General features: G+C 44.8%; 1 protein-coding gene across 1 annotated transcript in view; it reads left to right on the forward strand.

Annotated features, from left to right (window-relative positions):
• Positions 1–6,037: 6,037 nt before the first annotated feature.
• Positions 6,038–19,786, forward strand: part of LOC149744403 (uncharacterized) — an 86,271-nt gene continuing 72,522 nt past the window's right edge. Inside the window, exons 1-2 of the mRNA XM_089904949.1 lie at positions 6,038–6,129; positions 7,353–7,692. Coding sequence (XP_089761075.1) covers positions 6,038–6,129; positions 7,353–7,692 — 432 coding nt within the window. The remainder of the gene's footprint in view (positions 6,130–7,352; positions 7,693–19,786) is intronic.

Raw genomic sequence — 19,786 nt, forward strand, 5'->3', positions numbered from 1 at the left:
AGGAGGATCTGGCACATTTGGGGATCTCAGACATAAAAACAGGGAATTCCACAGTTTTCAGATTCACAGGCCAGTCTTCTGTAAATGAGGTTGACAATTTCTCTTTCGGAGCGATCTGAGATTTCTCTAAATATCCACTTTGTCAACAACTCTACCTACCTGAAAATCCTCGGTTTGCTTAGAGAAGACCACTATGATGTGAGAACATCTTTCCCAGGAGGAACATGACTTTGACATTCATTTACCTGTGCCAAGTTCACCACATGATCTCCTATCACCTGTCAGGGGAAACTCTCCTCTCATCTGAGCTTTAGACATGGTCATGGGCGGAGAGGCTTAATCATGAATGAGGAACATACTGCATCATGAGGTGCAGGCATCAGGAAGGGGCTGGATAGCAGAGAAGCTGACCCAGGAGAGTTTGCTGGGGAGGAGCCCAGGAGAGGTGCCCACCCCAGAGGAGGAGCCGTGGGTCCTGGACACACTTATCCTGCCTTCAGGCACACAGCCCTGGAGGCCTGTTCCCTGGGTATGACTCCCAAGTCCCCACAACTTCTAGTCCTATGTCCTCAAGGCCATATTTAACTTCTCTTTGCCTCAGTCTCCCCATTTACAAAGCTGGGATAAGAAGAGGGTACTTGTGAGGCTGAAGTGAGTGATCACATATCAATTACTAAGATTAGTGCCTGACATATATTTGGCCTGTGTTTGCTATTATTTTTAGATTTCATCACCAGAACGTTGAAAATCTTCTACTGAGTTAAAAAAATTTATGCCAGGCCATACCTCCAAACTTCTGTTTATGTTATTACTGAAAGAAAAAATATTCAATGACCTGGTTGTAGCGATACCTACGCTCTTGAATATGCTCTGTATAAACTGAATTAATAATGACCAAAGCATATTCCTAATGACTAAAGAAGCTGCTTTCCAATGGGAACGATCGTTGAATTTTGATAAAGAAGCCATTGCCACTATTACTCCTATTACTAGTGCATGGTTATCAAATATTTAATAATTCTGGACTGGAGCTAAGCCCTATATGTGAATGTTTATTGATTATATATGGATGATTTCATGTAATCATCAAAACAATATTATGGGCCAGATACTATTATGTATATTTTGTAGATGTGGAAACTGAGACACTGAAAGGTTAAATAGTTTCAGTCCACAGGCAGTAGGCTAGGGAGCCAGGAATCAAACCAAGGCAATTTGATTCCAGAAGCCACGCTCCTGGTAACTAAATGACTTTAGGTCCTTTCCTAAATTGACTGGTACTACCCAAGTCGGGTAGTACGAAAGTTTTGATTTCCTTAGAATGACACATAGCTGCTGTCAAATTAAGACCAAATTATCGAACAGTGTATTGTTAATACTAACATATGTTAGAACAGTAAAAAAAACAACAACATACATCGACATTTAGGTTGCTTTGTCCTTTGGGTACAGACGGTGCATAAGATAACTGACTAACTCCTCTTCTGTACTGCCACGTAGGGCCTAAACTTTCCCCAAAACAATGAACTCATAATAAAAGTTGCTATGTTATTACATAATACAATTTACATGGATACAAATGTAGTTTATAACATAGCATCTTATAATGCTGGATGCTAATTGGATGCAATTCTCTCATTTTTGTATGACTTTTCTTTGCACATAAGGGTGTATTTTTTGGCCATCCTTTAAGCAATGTGTGTTAAGGCTTTAAGATCAATTTTTAAAAGAGACATGGCTGTTTATTTTACAGAGAATCAATCGAAGCAGAATGGAAAGGACTGGGCAAGTAATACAGTGAATGACCCAAAGATAACTTTCTCTTGTATATGAATATTCTGGCGAAAGACTAAAGAAATGATTCTGCTGCAGAATGGATAGTAACAAAATGAATGATTTTCAGATATCAAACAGAACATTGTGATGCATTTGAGGTTTCCAAGAATCAGGAAAAATTTGTTTTACCCACCCCCCTCTACTAAACTTAGAGTTGGATGGTCAAAGAAAAACGTTAAGTTTTCTTGACATAAGAAATGTTTGGGGCTGACAAAAATATGCAAACAGCTCACGCAGCTCTATGTCAAAAAAACAAACAACCCAATCAAAAAATAGGCGGAAGACCTAAACAGACGTTTCTCCAAAGACATACAGATGGCCAAAAAGCATGTGAAAAGATGGTCGACATCACAAATTATCAGAGAAATGCAAATCAAAACTACAACGAGGTATCACCTCACACCAGTCACGATGGCCATCATCAAAAAGTCTACAAACAATAAATGCTGCAGAGGCTGTGGAGGAAAGGAAACCCTCTTACACTGTTGGTGGGAATGTAAATTGATACAGCCACTATGGAGAACAGTATGGAGGTTCCTTAAAAAATGAAAAAGAGAACTACCATATGACCCAACAATCCCACTACTGGGCATATACTCTGAGAAAACAATAATTCCAAAAGATACATGCACCTCAATGATCACTGCAGCACTATTTACAATAGCCAAGACATGGAAGCAACCTAAATGTCCATCGACAGACGAATGGAAAAAGAAGATGTGATACATATATACAGTGGATCATTACTCAGCCATAAAAAAGAACAAAATAATGCCTTTGCAGCAACACTGATGGACCTAGAGATTATCATACTAAGTGAAGTAAGTCAGACAGAGAAAGAGAAATATCATATGATATCACTTATATGTGGAATCTAAAAAAATGATACAAATGAACTTATGTAAAAAATTGAAACAGACTTACAGACTTCAAAAACAAACTTATGGTTACCAAAGGGGAAAGGGGGTGGGGGGAGGGATACATTAGGAGGTTGGGATTAACATATACACACTACTATATATAAAAAAGATAATCAACTAGGACCTACTGTATAGCACAGGGAACTCTACTCAGTGTTCTGTGGTAACTTATGTGAGAAAAGAATCTGAAAAAGAATGAATATATGTGTATGTATAACTAAATCACTTTGCTGTAACCTGAAACTAACACAACATTGTAAATCGCCTATACTCCAATAAAATTTTGTTTTAAAAAGAAATGTTTGGGTTGATGTAGGATTTATAATTTCTAAACACTGGGCTACAACATCGAAAACGCGGGTTGCAAACACCTACCCCCTTGCATGCTTAAAGACAGTGCCTTCATTTCGATGTTGATAACACACTGTGGTTTCAAGAGGGAGCAAATGATCGAGAAGGAAGAGGACACCAGATTTACTCTGGCCACTTCTTCCTAATCCCTTTGATTCTTTAGCTTGCGGGCAGGGGTGGGTACGTGGAGGTGAATTGCCCACTTACTGACACAAGTGTTTTCCCAAGGCACCGTTTTTTTCTCTGCACGGCATTTTTTTCTTTTTTGCATTCACTTTTACAGGATTTCAGAGTCAAGAGGAGCTAGACCTTAAGGAATATGATTGAAATTGTGGTAATAACAGTCACAGCCTGAGCTAACTTTATTGAGCATCTACTATGTGCCCGGCTCTCTCCACCTATATTAGTTACCTCATTCAAATCTCACAACGAACCTATGAGAGAGCTACCGGGAGGAATGTGGGCTCCCCCAAAGCAGAACCCGAGAGGAGGATTTGGGTGCAAGTGGTTTACTTAGGAGGTGGTTCCAGGAGGCTGAAGTGGGGGAAAGGGCACAGTGAGATGGGAAGGGAGAAAATTCGAAAAGGTACCTCAATGGACAGGTAATCACTGTGGGTGAGTGGGGCTCAGTCCTGCAGGGGACATCTGGGAACCAGCATAGAACCCACTTCAGAACTGTTCCACTGCACAGGGGAAGCTGGGGGATTTACGCACAGACCCCTGGCTTTCACTGCTTGAGGACTGCCCCCAGGGGTGTGAACTCAGGGGTGTACCTGCCGGGGGATGGGCACCCTCTAGAGGAAGCCACAAGGCCACGATGCAGACAGAGTCCATGGCACCAGGGCTCGGGGCATGCACAGAACTGTCACCCCGCGTCATTGAAATTAGGGGTCTTCAAGGGACTGTGGCCTGGCCCCTTATGAGCACCCACCACAGGACCACCAGGAGCCCCATTTTGGATAGGAGGAAACTGAGTTTGGATGGGGGGAGCAACTTGTGAAAGGTCACAGCCAGCATGGGGCACAACTCAGGTTCAAGTTCAGGCCTTCCTAGCCCCTGAGCCTGGGCTGCTGACCATTACATCACACAGCCTGAGACAAGTGAGGCCGGAACAGACATGTGCAAATTTGCTGGCGTGAAGGAGCCCTTGACCACTGATCCTATGTGGAAAGCTGACTTATTCCATCTCTTCTCTGAGGGCCTCTCAAAATTATGGCATCTTTCCCCCCATCCCGCCCATGCACAGCCCTGCACAGGCAGCCAGTCTCTCTCTCTTTCTTTGAATAAAGTTTCAGAAGGACACCATGGGTACATCTACACAGAGGGACAGAAACCATAGAATCAAGACTGAGTAGCCGCTGAATCTCAACTCCAGCCCAAGGCGAGAGTCCCTCCCGGAGGCCCCGGTCCCCACTCCACGGGGTCCCCTGCTCCACTCTGAGATACACAGTGGGAAAATCTGTAAGACAGAATGCAACCCCACCCACTGGCCTTCTTCGGCTTTGGGAAGGCAATTTTATTTTACATTCGTCAAGATATTTATAGGCACAATGTCTGCTTTTCAACACTTTTTTTTCCCTTCCAGGTTAAATGCTGCCCGGTTCTTTTGGCAGTTCTTCATAGAATGTGATTTCCAGACTCACTTTCTTTGCTTATATTCTTCTGTACATCATCTCGCCCAGTGCCACGGGGGTAGGGTGAACCTTTTATGGGTGTGGGGCTCAGTGTCCGTCATGGTGTGGACCATTCATTTTTCCCATCACTGAGTGGCTGCTCTGTTGTGTCACTGGGAGCATCAGCCAGATGGGGGCACGGGATGGGATACAGGTCAAGGGACCATTTGTGACTGTATTTATTGGAACATGTGGGAACGCTGCTAAGGGGCCTGTGAGAGAGCAGGGTCAGGGCAGTTAACAAATCTAGGCACGTGATGAGCCAGTGCTAAAAGGCACACGATCAGAGGATAAACCTGGATGACTAAACACAGTGGGACACGGTTGGCCAGGGGAGGGACGGTGCTGTAATCGTTGCTGGCTTGTCTTGGTAGACATTCCGGGGTCTCACCATGATCCCTAGTTTTCTTCTCTTTTGGGATGCACAGCAGGATTATATATATATTTTGCCCCTGATTCCAAGCTGAATTAAGTAAGAGCTGGTGGGTGACTGTCCACACTTCCTTCCGTACTGTGACAAACCCTACGGCCTCAGATTGATACCGTGGTACCATAAGACGGTGGGGCCTCTGTCAGCCTGGGTTCCTACGTGACAACACGGAGACGAAACACCCTGACAACTCTCTCCAGATATAGCATGAGTGACAAAGAAACTGTGATTGCTGTTGTAACTGTGGACAGCACTGACATTTTCTTGTTATACATTCGCTGTATCGATTTCAGAGTTTACCACCTGATCACTGAGGAATTCAGCAGCAAGAACCATGGGACTTGGCTAGCCAACAAAAAAGTGAATACAGGCTTGAGGAGCATGATAAAGTGACGTCAGCTCCATACTTGGTTTCGGTTGTGCGTTCTGGAAAAAGCCATGGTTAAAAACCTTCTGTGGTTCTGAGCCACTGACAACTCGGGCTTGCTCGTCACTGCGCCATCACCTAGCCTATCCCAAGAGATGCATTTGCTCAGTGTCACTTGTCCTCAAATCTTATTTTCGGTGTTTGAAAATATGTCGTGACCAGAAGAACCTCCAGAATGCTTGCTGTAGTTTAAGCACAGTGCCTATGGCTTCTGTGAAAATTGGAGATGTGGTTTGACTAGCCAAGAAGACAAGCCTGAGGCAGAGGTAAGTTTCCAAACACTGTGTGCACACATCTCACAGCCCCCCAACACACACCACACACACACACACACACACACAGCGGGAGGAACAGGAAGTAGACATGGAGAGAATGCTTTATGGGGAATAGCAAAGACACCATGACCGAGTGGACTTACCAGAACACTGAAGTCCACTGCCAGCATATTCATCCTATATGGGCAATTGGTGAGGAGGGTGTAATTTTCTCCAGGTGAGTATGGCTAAGTCTGCCTCAGCCTCCAGCTATGATTTATAATATCACTATGATTAATTGTATATTTAGGTTGATGGATGGTGACATGTGGTATAAAACTGATAGGGGTGCACTTTTGTCATGTAAATAGCGTCAGGCCTGTTGTTCATGGAATGCCTTGTGTTACTTCAGACACTCAGAAGTGAAATGGGGAAAGTCCTACTTTTGTGACAAGGGCGATTTTCATGAGGGTGGATGCTGCTGGATTAAAGATTTTTGTTATTCTTTGACCAGAGTATATTAGATTAATGATAATAGCCATTATAAGTAGTATTGATGTGGTGTATTGTTTCAGGAAATATTTGTTGGATGCATATGTAGCTTATGGGTTCTGTAGCTTATCCTGTGGGTGGATAAGGAATTCTGGAAGGAAGGTATCCTCACCCAAGGAGAGCAGGTTCCTATACTTCTCCAACATCACATCCCTGTACAATTCCCATTGATATTGGGCCAGGCATTCTCTCTCCTCTTGAGAGAAATCTATGGCCATATCCTGGAATGTCAGCAGTCCCTGAAATTAAAAGTACACATGCCATGTGGCCACGGGAAGAGTTCATGATGTGACCCAAGAAGAAAACAGCAAGTTAAGAGAACTGGTTTTAATTTAGAAGAGTGTCTTCAATTATCACAAATATATATATATATATATATATTACAAAGTAACTTTCTCTACCTTATTTCTAACTACAAGAAAAGAGTATGGCATGTGATCCACAAAACCAGTATAGAGACTATACTTATCTGGAAAAGAAATGATAAAATGATGGTTTCAACACAGGCATATGCATTTTTGAGTGTTTTATTTATATCAAATTGGATAAAATATGTGTATTTCTCAGATAGAAAAGACATGTCGAGGTGGGAATGTACCTTTCAACTATTCATGGGTACACAAGTACACTGGGGAGATTGTAAAAGTTCTGATTGTGATTCAGTAGGTCCGGTGGGCCTGAGTTCTATTTTTTTAACAAGCTCATTTTTAACTAGTGATGCCACAATCTCTGATTCATTAACGACAATTGTGAATAGCAGACATAATTAGAAAGGTAAAAATTCATATTTAATTTTGAACTTAAAGTGTTTTATGGATTTTACACTTCAATAGGATAGTAAGCACAGCAGCAGCAATCATTTGTGAATATTTACTGTAGACCGTGTTTCTTTCTAACATTTTTGTGTAGGATTCCAGGAAAAAGGCCTGGGCTGCGGTCACAGTGGGCGGGTCCCAAGGCCGGGCCGCCCCTCCAGGACCCCCGACGGGGCCCTGCGCTCCTGGCGGCTTCCTCCCCCGGCGGCCCCCTCCCTCCCGGAAGGCCTCGGGGCAGAGCCGTCCCACGCCCCTGCGCCCAGAACGGAGCCCGCGTTTCCGCAGAGCTGGAACTTCCTCAGCTCGCGGTCTCTTCCCTCCGCCGTCACGGAACTGCCCCGGAGGCCGAGGGGAGGGCGGCCTCACTGAGGCTGCCGGCTCTGGAGGGGCCCCGGCGGCCGAAGCCGCGACAGTCGTGCGGACGGCGGGCTGGGGTAAGTGGGCGCCGACCCTCCGCCTGGTCCTGTGCCCGGGCGGCAGAGCGGGACCAGCTTCTGAGGGGCAGGGGTTCGCTGCCACCCGCCGCTGCTGTGTAGAAAGAGCGGCCCCCAGCGTCTGGTCCCGGGGAACTTCGGTCCCTCCTCTCGCCCCTGCCCTCGGCCTGGCTTGCGGGGCCTGGGGGGCGTGGGGAGGGGGTCGGCCTGAGCGTCCTGAGGGGAAACGGTTCAAGGGAGGCGCACGGTCCGTCGGCAGCGTCAGCGCCCCTCCACCTGACTGCGGGGAAAGCGGCTGAAATCTCCTCCCGAGGCTCGCAGTCCCCTTATTCAGCCAAGTCCCTCTGCGCTCCTTCCTCCCTGAGCTAAAGTACCGGGGGGAGGGGACAGGGCAGGGGCCTGGCGCAGGTATTGGGGAACATTAAAAGGTGATTGTTAACTAAGGAAAACCAGCTCTCCCAACGTGAGGAATGTAGCGCTTTTCTTTGTATGCGAAGATGCCAGAGTCTGGGCTCACTGAAATCCTTCCTTTCATTTGCACCTCAGCTCTCTGGGGCCTGCATTCTGTATTTGCATATCCGGAGTTCCGTAGGGCCCGCGGCTCACACTGGAGGGCTGCAAGTGCTGATGACTGGGACGTCCTTTGTTTACTGAGCTGGCAAGAAATATTCCATTTCTCACAGGCTCGAGGGGCAGACAGTGAAAAAGTGTCAGTGAATCTCACTCAGCATGTACTTTGGTTTACATATAGGTAATATTTATACTTAACTGTGCTAATAGAGGTTCTCAAGTCCAATCAACTTGTACTACTGCCCTCTATGTATTAATTTCATCAAAATCATAAAATAAATGCCTATAGAATTGACTTAATCCATTTAAATAGGATAATGATTTTTAAAGGAAACATAATAGAAATATAACAACAAAACCTTTACCGCTAAAGGCATGGGTCTGGAACAGCCTAAATAAATGTTCCATTGTTAAAATATTGAAAGATGTGTTCAATAGAAATATCAACAAAAATGACAAATAATAAGGGCAGCAGAATGTTGAAATGTTCTGTCTTTATTATTAAAGTGGCAGAAAATCATTTATTAGTAGGCACTGGGGGCAGAAGATGCCTGATTTTATATCTTTGTCATATTTGTACAGTTGTTTCAACAAGTAACTTAAAGACAAAATGGAAAAACAAGGAGGTTTGTGCCTGAGATCATGTTGATGTGAAACCAGGGATGGCCACCTTGTGCCAGGTGAGTTAAGTTTACCTGGCAGGTAGACCGCAGAGCTCCTGAGAAGCAAGGGTTGGAATTTTTCTGCTGGGTGCCCCTTAGGTTCTGTGACTTGACTGATTGTGAGTCATGTTTCGGGAAAGACCTGATCACAGGAAAAGGGTGGGAATAGTGTGATTTGGGGAGCAGCTAACAACATTCATCACGGCTCATGGCCTGAATGAATTTTAAAGAAACAGGAAAACAAATGCTTCTTATGGAATCAGAGAATGTGAGGGCTGGACAATCCCACAAAATGAGGAACACCCGTCCCATTTTCCAGATGAGAAAACAGAGGCCCAGCAAGGTGAAACCCCTCACCCAAGTTGCACCCGTCTCTCCTCCCCAGTACATGATTCATGAAAGCAGGACTCTTCCTGTCGTGATCACTGCTGAACCCCAAAAAGGGCCAGGTATCTAGCAGCTGCTCCAAAAATTTTGGTTGACTGTAGGAACAATGCTGTTTCTTTCTTTCTCACTCTTATTCAGGATTGTGCCAAGAACTCCCTAGTTTGCAGTGTAATTCTATAAATGTAAATATTAATTGAGTTTTGTTGTGATGAGGACTTAGGCTTTCAAGGTAACAGACTTGGTTCAGATCTTGGTTCTGCCACTCAATAGCTGTTTGGCTTTGGGAAAATTACTAAACCTCTCTGAGCTTATTTCCTCCTTTGTAAAGTGGGGATAAATGTATCTGAGCCAGCAGAGCACCTGCATGAGACATGTGCACTAAATATTGGTCTTTCTCACTCTCCCACGCCATCTCTCTGTTCTTCCCAGAGAAGTTGTACAGAAGGATATAGTACTTTTTAAAAACAATTAATTAATTAATTAATTAATTTTTGGCTGTGTTGGGTCTTCGTTGCTATGCGCGGGCTTTCTCTAGTTGTGGCGAGCGGGGGCTACTCTTTGTTGCGGTGCGTGGGCTTCTCATTGCGGTGGCTTCTCTTGTTGCGCTTGTTGTGGAGCACCGGCTCTAGGCGCACGGGCTTCAGTAGTTGTGGCCTTCAGGCTCAGTAGTTGTGGCGCATGGGCATAGCTGCTCCGAGGCATGTGGGATCTTCCCTGACCAGGGCTCAAACCCATGTCCCCTGCGTTGGCAGGCAGATTCTTAACCACTGTGCCACCGGGGAAGTCCGATATAGTACTTTATAAAGAGGGGTTTTAATTTATTTCAGATAGTGTACATTTTTCTTGTAGAAAAGATTATTCCACTATAGAAACATTAACACACAATACCACTACAAATGCAGTATTCTATGGGTTAGATGTTATCAGTAATTTTATAAGTAATTGGGCAAAGGCCAAAGCACTAGGTACTGGGGAGTAAGAAGACTCAAATCTGGGGTGCCTCCCCACCCCAATTTCAAGAGCAGGGTGTGTTTTTCAAATCCATATTTCATCTGGTCTTTGCTTCTCATCCATCCTCTGTGTCTGTCTTTCTCAAGAAGGCTCAGATCCTCTGCTTTCACACCATCCCGGCTGGCTGTGCCCCAGCTCCCGCCCTGGAACCTCTGCATGCCTGGGTGTGCCTGCTCTCCCTGTGCATCAACAGCTTTGCCAGGGAGCTGCTGTATCGTGCACTGCTTGCTGTACCCTAGAGTACCTAGACCCTTCTGGTACATGAAGTACACCCTCATCACCATGAGTGCACGCCCATCCCCTTACCTTATATCCTGCCTCTAAGCCAGGCTTGGGGGTGACTACAGTGTGCGTTCAGCTATGTGAGCTGCTGGGATCAAAGTGAAGTTCCCAACTTTTGAAGTTGCAGGCTTGAGGGGCACACAGTGATTTAAAGTCAGGTCACCTGACTTAAAGGGGGGGCTGATTGATTTAAAGCCAGGGCAGCTGACTTAAAGCCTGCATCCCTCAGCTGCAGGACGATACCAAATTTGGCGGTACACGGGTTCGCTCCAAGCCAGCACTGCTGTTCAGGAAGAGCTTCCAGCAGCACCTTAGTCCATGGAGACTTGGTCCGTTGTCTTGCCACTGCCCTCAGAGGGGGGCCACCTGCTCTTCTGGAGGAGAATCAGGGAGGGGGAAGTGCAGAGTCCCGGCTGGAGTTGCGGCACCCCTTGTCTGATGGCAGGGAAAGGGGGGCGGGCCTGTGTGGTGTCCTGGGGCTGGACTCACCAGGTCGACTCAGCCTCTCAGCCTCCTAACCTACCCCCACACACCCCACAAGAGTCTCCAATAATATGTAATTGTGCCTTAGGTTCTTGGTCTTCAAACTCATACCCAGGCTCCCAGGTCCCTTGATTCAGCCAATTCCTCTGTGCTCTTTCTTCTATTAGATACAGTCCCAGAGGGAGGGGCTGGGGGATGGGACTGGAGGGACCCTGGCAGCACTGGCCTCAGCTGACTAAAGAGATCTGGGGCCTGCGCTCTCACATATGTGCGAGGACCCTTAAGGCGGAATCGAGGGGGCTAGTTAGAGGCAGTCCTTGCTGCCTCAAGTGAGTATGGATCACCATCGGGTGGGGAGCACGCTAAGACCTGAGAAGTACTGTTAGGAGGATGTGTTCCTCCCTCGGCTTCAAAGACGTGGGTGGGCTACAGGACTCCAGTTCCCCTCCAGGCCTCCAGGTCCGACTGCACCCCAGCGGCCTTGCAGACCTGGCTTTCTGTCCCAGAACTCGCCAGGCTCCAGGAAGAATCCAGACTGCAGAGATGGTGCCTGAGTGCTCCAGCTTAAGAAGTGCTGTCCCTGGGGACCCAACAGTGGAGGGAGGAAGGGTGAAGGGAGTAGGGGGGTGGGGTAGGGAGGGGTGGCTGCCCTGGGAAACGTTGAGAGAGAAATATCGCCCCCCACAACCCCTGCCCCCTGCAACTGACCCATTGATGTCATAGGATCTCAGGGCCTTTTAGTCAGAGATGCCTCTGCTTCTTTACTCCTGTGTTCAAAACTATGCAAAACCAACTCTTCATCCTCTTGCTGCCTTGCCAGGACTTTTAAAGCACTGTTCTTTTGAAGCTCTTCTTCCCTAAACTGCAGTTTGGAGCTGTCCCAGCTATTTAAAAGTGTTCTCCTTAAACTGAGCCTAAATCCTACTCTTTTGGGAAAACTACCTTCACTTCAGAGGAGATCGTCTTTTCTGTCCATTCCTTCTTTCTACTTCCCTCTTAAGAACCCCTGTGCTCAAAGAGCTTGGTGATTTATTTTTTGCTTGATGTCAAAAAGAAACCTTCCCCATGCACCCCAAAAAGCTTTCCTGGAACATAGGTGTTTCAAAACCATGAGAGTGTTTTGCAGTTAGTATACCCTGGGTAGACTGCCTAGCAATCCCTCCAAGAGCCAGAGGTGAGCGACACCTTTACTTATTTGATTGGATGCCCTTCAAGTTTAGGAAGGTCCCATTCTTATGCCCCAGCAGATAAGACAGAGCCCTGGATGGCTGTAGCTGTGATGAGATAACTTCTGATGGTTTTATTTCCCTTACTGAGCTGCTGCTTCTAGGTTAAATTCATTTTATTACCTGTCCTATTTGTGTGTGTGTGTGTGTGTGTGTGTGTGTGTGTGTGTGTGTGTGTGTGTGTGTTAAGCGGGCCTCTCACTGTTGCAGCCTCTCCCGTTGCGGAGCGCAGACTCAGCGGCCACGGCTCACGGGCCCAGCTGCTCCGCGGCATGTGGGATCTTCCCAGACCGGGGCATGAGCCCGTGTCCCCTGCGTCGGCAGGCGGACTCTCAACCACTGCGCCACCAGGGAAGCCCTACCTGTCCATTTTTAAAGAAAGACTGACAAAGTCACTGTAATAGGTCAGGAGTCTGAGCTCAGGGTTGGTCAAAGGTACTCACAGGGAGGAAGGTGGATAAAAGTAGGTGGGTAAAATAGGAGGGTTGGAAAATACAGCCAGGACAACCGTGTTCACCGTGCGTGCTAATAAAGGCCAGAATCTCCTAATTTATCTCTGGTGGGAGGTTCTGATGGTTTCACAGGATCAAACTCAAATGATATTCAAACTAGGGGGCTTCCCAGAGGGCGCTGAAGCACCGGCAGAGCCCACCTGCACTCCCACTTTGGCACTCCAGGATCAGAGTTGGAATTGGGGATGGGGTTGCTGTAACCCCAAGGAGGTGAGCAGAGAGGAGGAGTTGATTACCCGTCTCCTCTGACTCTCTGGCCCAAATTGCCTGGCTTCACAGGGGGGACAGAGTTTTGCTTTCAGCAACTGGTGGGGCACTTCCCGGCTGGTCAGGTTGCCCAGTGGCCGGACAGCCTGAAAGGCTGTCTGCGATGGGACCGCCCTTTGTTCCTCCAGAATCTGTACATCAGGAGGTGCATGGTTGCGGAAGCCCATTCACCGACCCCCCGCCAAGGGGGATGGCATCTTCCCTGGCTGTACCCTATGATCACCTGGTACTTGAAATGAATGCAAGTTTTTTGACTTCAAGGAAGAGCTCACATAACCCCTTCTGCCTCATAATGTGTGGGATTTACTATAATGGAAGGACATTATGAAGAACAGGTAGAAAACTCACCTGATGGTCTCCATGTAGGAGTTTATTTTGCATGAATCCCTCCTACATGAGTAGATAGCAGAGGTTTATTTTTGTTCCCGTGTGTGTAGTTGTGGCAGAGGATGTAGGTATGGTGATTTGAAGCCCTCAAAGAAATATTCTCAGAATTCTCAAGACTTCTCTTGATTGGAACCGAAAGAGACCTGGAAAAGGAGGAAAAGAAAAGGAGGGAGAACGAGTGACTGTTTCTCAGTAAATTCAACTTCCTGGTTGATTGTTATGTCTTCTCATTACTTTTAACTTCTATGTATGTCTAATGGAATAATGTAGAAAGGCTGATTTTTATGCTTTAAAAGATTTTACATCACAAAGAAACTAGAAGTGGCTAACAGAAATTATTCAAATCAATGTTACATAGAGACTTTGATATTAAATTTGTATACTAAAATGAGTTAATCCAAATTTTCTCTTTCTTTTTTTTTTTTTTTTTTTTTGCGGTACGCGGGCCTCTCACTGATGCGGCCTCTCCCGTTGCGGAGCACAGGCTCCGGACGCGCAGGCCCAGCGGCCATGGCTCACGGGCCCAGCCACTCCGCAGCATGTGGGATCTTCCCGGACCGGGGCACGAACCCGTGTCCCCTGCATCGGCAGGCGGACTCTCAACCACTGTGCCACCAGGGAAGCCCTCTCTTTCTTTTTGAGTGAATATTTGTAACATATTTTTGTAGATAATAATTTATCCTAGATATACAAAATTGTGAGAATGGGTACCATTTTTCACCACTTAAATGAATAGATCGTACACTTTAAATGCCAATGTTGTGTCTTACATGTTGTTTTTTAATTCCTTAATTTCCAAAACTTGTGTTTATTTAATTGATTTCTATCTAATAATCAGTGTCTCCCCTTTATTGTTTCTTACTTTATATTTTATTGATCTATAGTTAATTTACATTATTATATTAGTTTCAGAGATACAACATAGTGATTCATAGATGTTTAGGTTGTTCTCCATTTATACTTATTATAAAAGAGTGGCTCTATTCCCCATGCTATTCAGTACGTCACTGTACATTATTGATTTTATACATAGTGGATTCTTCCTCAGAATCACCTATCACTATTTTGCTCCTCCACCCTGTGTCTCCCTGCTGGTAACCACTAGTTTTTTCTTTAATGTGTGAGTCTGTTTTGTTGTTTTTGTTGTTGTATTCAATTTTTTAGATGCCACGTGTAAGTGATAACCTACCAGGCTTGTTTTCTCTGCGGCTTATTTTACTAAGCATAATACCCTCCAAGTCCATCCATGTTCTTGCAAATTTCATTTTTTGCTGAAGTCATCATAAAAAATCTTTTTTATCCCCTAACCTATTGATGAACACTTAGTTTGACTCTATATCTCAGCTATGGCAAATAACACTGTTATGAACATTGGTGTGCAGTTATTTTTTTGAAATAGTGTTTTTGTTTTCTTCTGATATACCCAAGAGTGAAATTGCTGGATGTTATGGTAGTTCTATTTCTAGTTTTTGTGGAACCTCCATTCTTCTTTCCACAGTAGCTGCACTACTTCACATTCACATCAAGAGTGTACAAGACTTCCAAAAAAAAAAGAGTGTACAAGAGTTTCCCTTTCTCCACATCCTCACTAACCTTTGTTATTTGTGACCTTTTTGATGACAGCCATTCTGACAAGACTGAGGTGATATATCTCATTGTTTTGGTTTGCATTTTATTGCCGATTAGCTATGTTTAGCATCTTTGTGAGTTCTGGCTGTCTCTCTGTATTTTTTCCTTGGAAAAATGTCTATTTAGGTGTTCTCATTTTTTAAAAAAAGATTTTGGGTGTTGTTCTGATATTGAGTTGTATGTGCTATTTCTGTAGTTGAGATATGAACCCTTGCTTGGTCATCTTTTTGGTGTTAACCTCTTATCATGTGCAAATATTGTCTCCTTCAGTAGGTTGTCTTTTCATTTTGTCTTTGGTTTCCTTTGCTGTGCAAAATCTTTTAAGTGTAGTGAAGTCCCATTTGTTTATTTTTGGCTTTGTTTCATTTGCCTTAGTAGACTGAACCTAAAACTGTTGCTATCATTTATGTTGAAGAATGTTCTGTATTTTCCTCTAGGGGTTTTATGGTCCTACATTTAGGTCTTTATTCAGTTTTGCGTTTATTTTATATATGGTGTGCTAAAATACTCTAATTTTATTCTTTTCCATGTAGCTGACCAGTTTTCCCAGTACCACTTATTGAAGAGGCAGTTTTTTTCTCCATATTGCCTGCTTTGTCATAAATCAATTAAATATAAGTGTGTGGGCTTCTTTCTGGGATCTCTATTCTATTCCAGTGATCTTTGTGTCTGTTTTTGCTCTGCTCCGATTCTCTTTGATTACTGTCGCTTTGCAGTATAATCTGAAGTCAAGGTGCTTGATGCCTCCAGCTCTGTTCTTTCTCAAGATTGTTTGGCTATTTGGGGTCTTTGTGTTTCTATACAAATTTTAAAATTACTTTTTCAAGTTCTGTGAAAATGCTTTAGTATTATGAGAGGTATTGCATTAAATCTGTAGATTGTCTTTGGTAGTGTGGTTATTTTAACAGTATTAATTCTTCCAGTCCATGCACCTGCTATATTTTCCCATCTTTTTGTGTTGCCTTCAACTTCTTTCACCAATGGCTGATAGATTTCTGAGTACATGACTTTTACCTGCTTAGGTGTGTTTGCTCCTAGGTATCTTATTCTTTTTGGTGTGATTGCATATGGTATTGTTTTCTTAATTTTTTTCTTTCTGACAGCTTTGAGTTTTGTTTTTTCTTCTTTTTCTGATTCCTTCAGGTGTAATGTTAGGTTGTTTATTTGATATTTTTGTTTCCTAAGAATAAGCTTGTATCACTATAACTTGCCCCTGTGAACTGCACTGGCTGTGTCCCATAGATTTTGGATCATTGTGCGTTCATTTTCATTTGTCTTGGCTATTTTTAGAATCCCTCTTTAATTTCTTCAGTGTTCCTTTCTTCCCCTTTTATTCTCTTCATCTGTGATGTGAGGACTATCTTTAATATTATGTTTGGATTTCTTTCAGGTGTGTGTGTGTGTGTGATTATTTAAGTTGCTGAGCTCTTAATTTCACATGGACACTAACAACTCTGCATTGTTACTCTCCTCCCCCACAGTTACTGAATTTGACCTTATATTTTACATCTACTTGTTTTGTGTGTCCCTTAACTTCTTATTGTGAATATAGATGATTTTATTAGTGTTTTCTTTCATCCTTCCTACTAGCTGTGTACATGGTTGATTTACTGCCTTTGTTGAATATTTGTCTTATCCAATGAGGTTTTTCCTTTAGTAAGTTTCCTTTCCCAATTTTTATGTTTCAGTCGTGACCTTTTCTTTTTCACTGAGACAATCCCCTTTAAGATTTCTCATAAAGCTGGTTTGGCGATGCTGATCTCTTTTAGTTTTGCTTCTCTGTAAAACTTTAGATCTCACCATCAAATCTGAAGGAGAGACTTGTTGGATAGAGTATTTTTGGTTATAGATTTTCCCCTTTCATGACTTTAAATATACCATGCCACTCCCTTCTGGCATGCAGAGGTTATCCTGAGAAGTCAGCTGATAACTTTATGCAAGTTCCCATGTTTGTAACTTGTTGCTTTTCCTTTGCTCCGTTTAATAGTGTCTTTTTATCTTTACTTTTTTGCCATTTTAATTACAATGAGTCTTGGTGTGGTCCTCTTTGGGTTGATCCTGTTTTGGCCTTACTGTGTTTACTGGACTTGGATGTCTGTTTTCTTTCCCAGGTTAGGAGAGTTTTCAGCTTTTATGTCTTCAGGTATGTTCTACACTGCTTTCTCTTTCCTTTTTGCTTCTGGGACCAGTATAATGCAAATATTAGTACACTTGATGTTGTTTCACAAGTCTGTTCAACTTTCCTCATTTCATTTTAATCTACTGTTTTACCGTTCATCTTCAGTGATTGCCAGTACTCTGTCCTTCAGTTTTCTGATTCATTCCTCTGTATCATTTAGTCTACAGTAGTTTTCTTTTAGTGTAATTTCCATTTCAGTTATTGTATTCCTCACCTCTGTTTTGTTGTTCTTTAATGGTCTAACTCTTTTTTTAAAAAAAAATTAACTTCTTGCTCTGGTTGTCGGTTCTTCTCCTGAGTTCTTTGATCATCTTTGTAGTCATTACCTTGAACTCTTTGTTGAGGAGATTGCCTATCTCCACTTCACTTAGATCTTCTTCTGGTTTCTTATCTTGTTCCTTCATTTGGATCGTGTTTCTGTGTCACGTCATTTTTCTTAACTTGCTGTTTTTATTGCTATGTATGTAGTAGGTTCGTTACATTTCCTGACCTTGGAGAAGTGGCCTTTTGTAGGAGAGATCCTATGTGTCCCAGCAGCCCACTGTCCCCTGGTCACTAGAACTATATGTTCCAGGTGTACCCCCTATGTGGGCTGCTTGGGCTCTTCTGTTGTGGTGGGCTGACTACTGTGGGTGGTCTGGTAGGCTTGGCTGCCCCCAGAGTGCTTGTTTGCTAGACTCTGCCATGTATGGAGGCTGTCTGTGCTGCTTGGTGAGGCTAAATCATAAGGCAGCTGGCTGCACAACTCTGGGGGACACCAAATCTAGTGCTGGTTCACTTATGGGTAGAATTGCAGTCCAGGTGATATCAGGGCTAGTGCCCAGTCACTGGTCCTGCGGCTATGACGGCTACTGGGAGGAAGACACAGGTCCTGAGTTCTGTCTGCAGGGCCCAGGAGTCGCAGAGTTGATGTTGGATCACTGTCCCTGACACAGCTCTCTGCAGGGTCCGGGGTATCCCTAATCTTGTGTTGGCATTCTGATGGGCAGGGTCAGGACCCAGCTGAGTCCATGGCTGCTTCTGGCCTGCAGGTGAGTGTTCTGGTCACACAGGCTGCTGGGCTGTGGTATTCCTGGAGCTGGTACGTGCCTGTTGGTGTAGGAGGCTGATCCCACTGATAGAGCAGGTTTGCTGTTGGGTAAGTCCAAGCTCCATCCAGTCCCTGTGCAGTAATCACCTGCCAACGGTGAGGCAGATTCCAAGTCCAGAGCAGGCTCACTTGTCAGAGGGGCCAGGGACTCTGGGGCTGGTGCCTGTCCACTGAGGTGTGGAGGCTGGTCCTGGGGCTTTTGGTGGCTCGGACCATGTCCAGGGGCAGCTGTGCATTGAGAGGGTCTGAAGGCAGCCTGTTTGCTGGTGGTTGGGGCTGTGCCCCTGCTCAGTTAGTTGCTTGGCCTGCAGCATCCTAGTACTTGTGTCTATGGTCTGGTGGAAATGGGTAGGGTTAGGTCCTGAGGCTAAAAAGATAGAGGAAGGATTCTGAAATTATGCTTGCTGGTACCAGTGGCCACGAGGTAGAAGGAGCTCCCCCAAATGGCTGCTGCCAGTGTCTATGTCCCTGAGGCTGTGCTGTAGTTGCCTCTTGCCTCTCTGGGAGACTCTCCAAGATCAGGACATAGGTGTGACCCAGGATCCTTTCAAATGACTGCTTCTGTTCTGATTATCGGGTCATGTGGGATTTTGTGAGCATCTTTTTTTCTTTTTTTTTGCGGTACACGGGCCTCTCACTGTTGTGGTCTCTTCCGTTGTGGAGCACAGGCTCGCGATGCGCAGGCTCAGCAGCCATGGCTCACAGGCCCAGCTGCCCTGTGGCATGTAGGATCCTCCCGGACCGGGGCACGAACCCGTGTCCCCTGCATCGGCAGGCGGACTCTCAAACACTGCGCCACCCGGGAAGCCCTGTGAGCATCTTTTAAGTGTGGAATCTCTATTTCCCACAACCCTCTGGCTCTCTGGAAAATAAGCACTACTGGTCTTCAAAGCCCAACTTTCTAGGAACTCTTCTTTCCAGCACAGGATCCCTGGGCTTGGGAGCCTGATGTTCTGTTCATACCCCTTGCTACCTGGGAGCACCTCAGAAATTGTAATTATTCTCCCATTTGTGGGCCACCCACCTGGTGGTATGGGTCTTGACTCTGTTGAGATTTTGCCCTTCCTTCTTGTCTTGCCGAGGTGCCTTCCTTATATCTTTAGCTCTAAAACATCTTTTATGTTAGGTCCCGGCCTTTTTCATCAATTGCTGTTCTGTAAACAGCTGTGACTTTGGTGTGCCCATGAGAGGCATCCAGCTCTGGGTCTTTGAATGCTCCCATCTTGGACAATCTCTCCACTTCATTCTTAAATCATATTATTTAATTTTTCTTAGTATCTTATTTGATTAGCGACAGTTTGAAATTTATTATCACTCATGTTTACTTCTCCTGTTTTAAAAAATTGAATAGTGAATTCATTCATTTTGAAATGAAGGTAGTGATCCGTGAATTTCCATACCTCAAAAAT

This window comes from Delphinapterus leucas, chromosome X (assembly GCF_059928025.1).
Source record: "Delphinapterus leucas isolate spDelLeu-1000000601 "Yukka" chromosome X, BTC_Dleu_Yukka2, whole genome shotgun sequence".
NCBI classification, from domain to species: domain Eukaryota; kingdom Metazoa; phylum Chordata; class Mammalia; order Artiodactyla; family Monodontidae; genus Delphinapterus; species Delphinapterus leucas.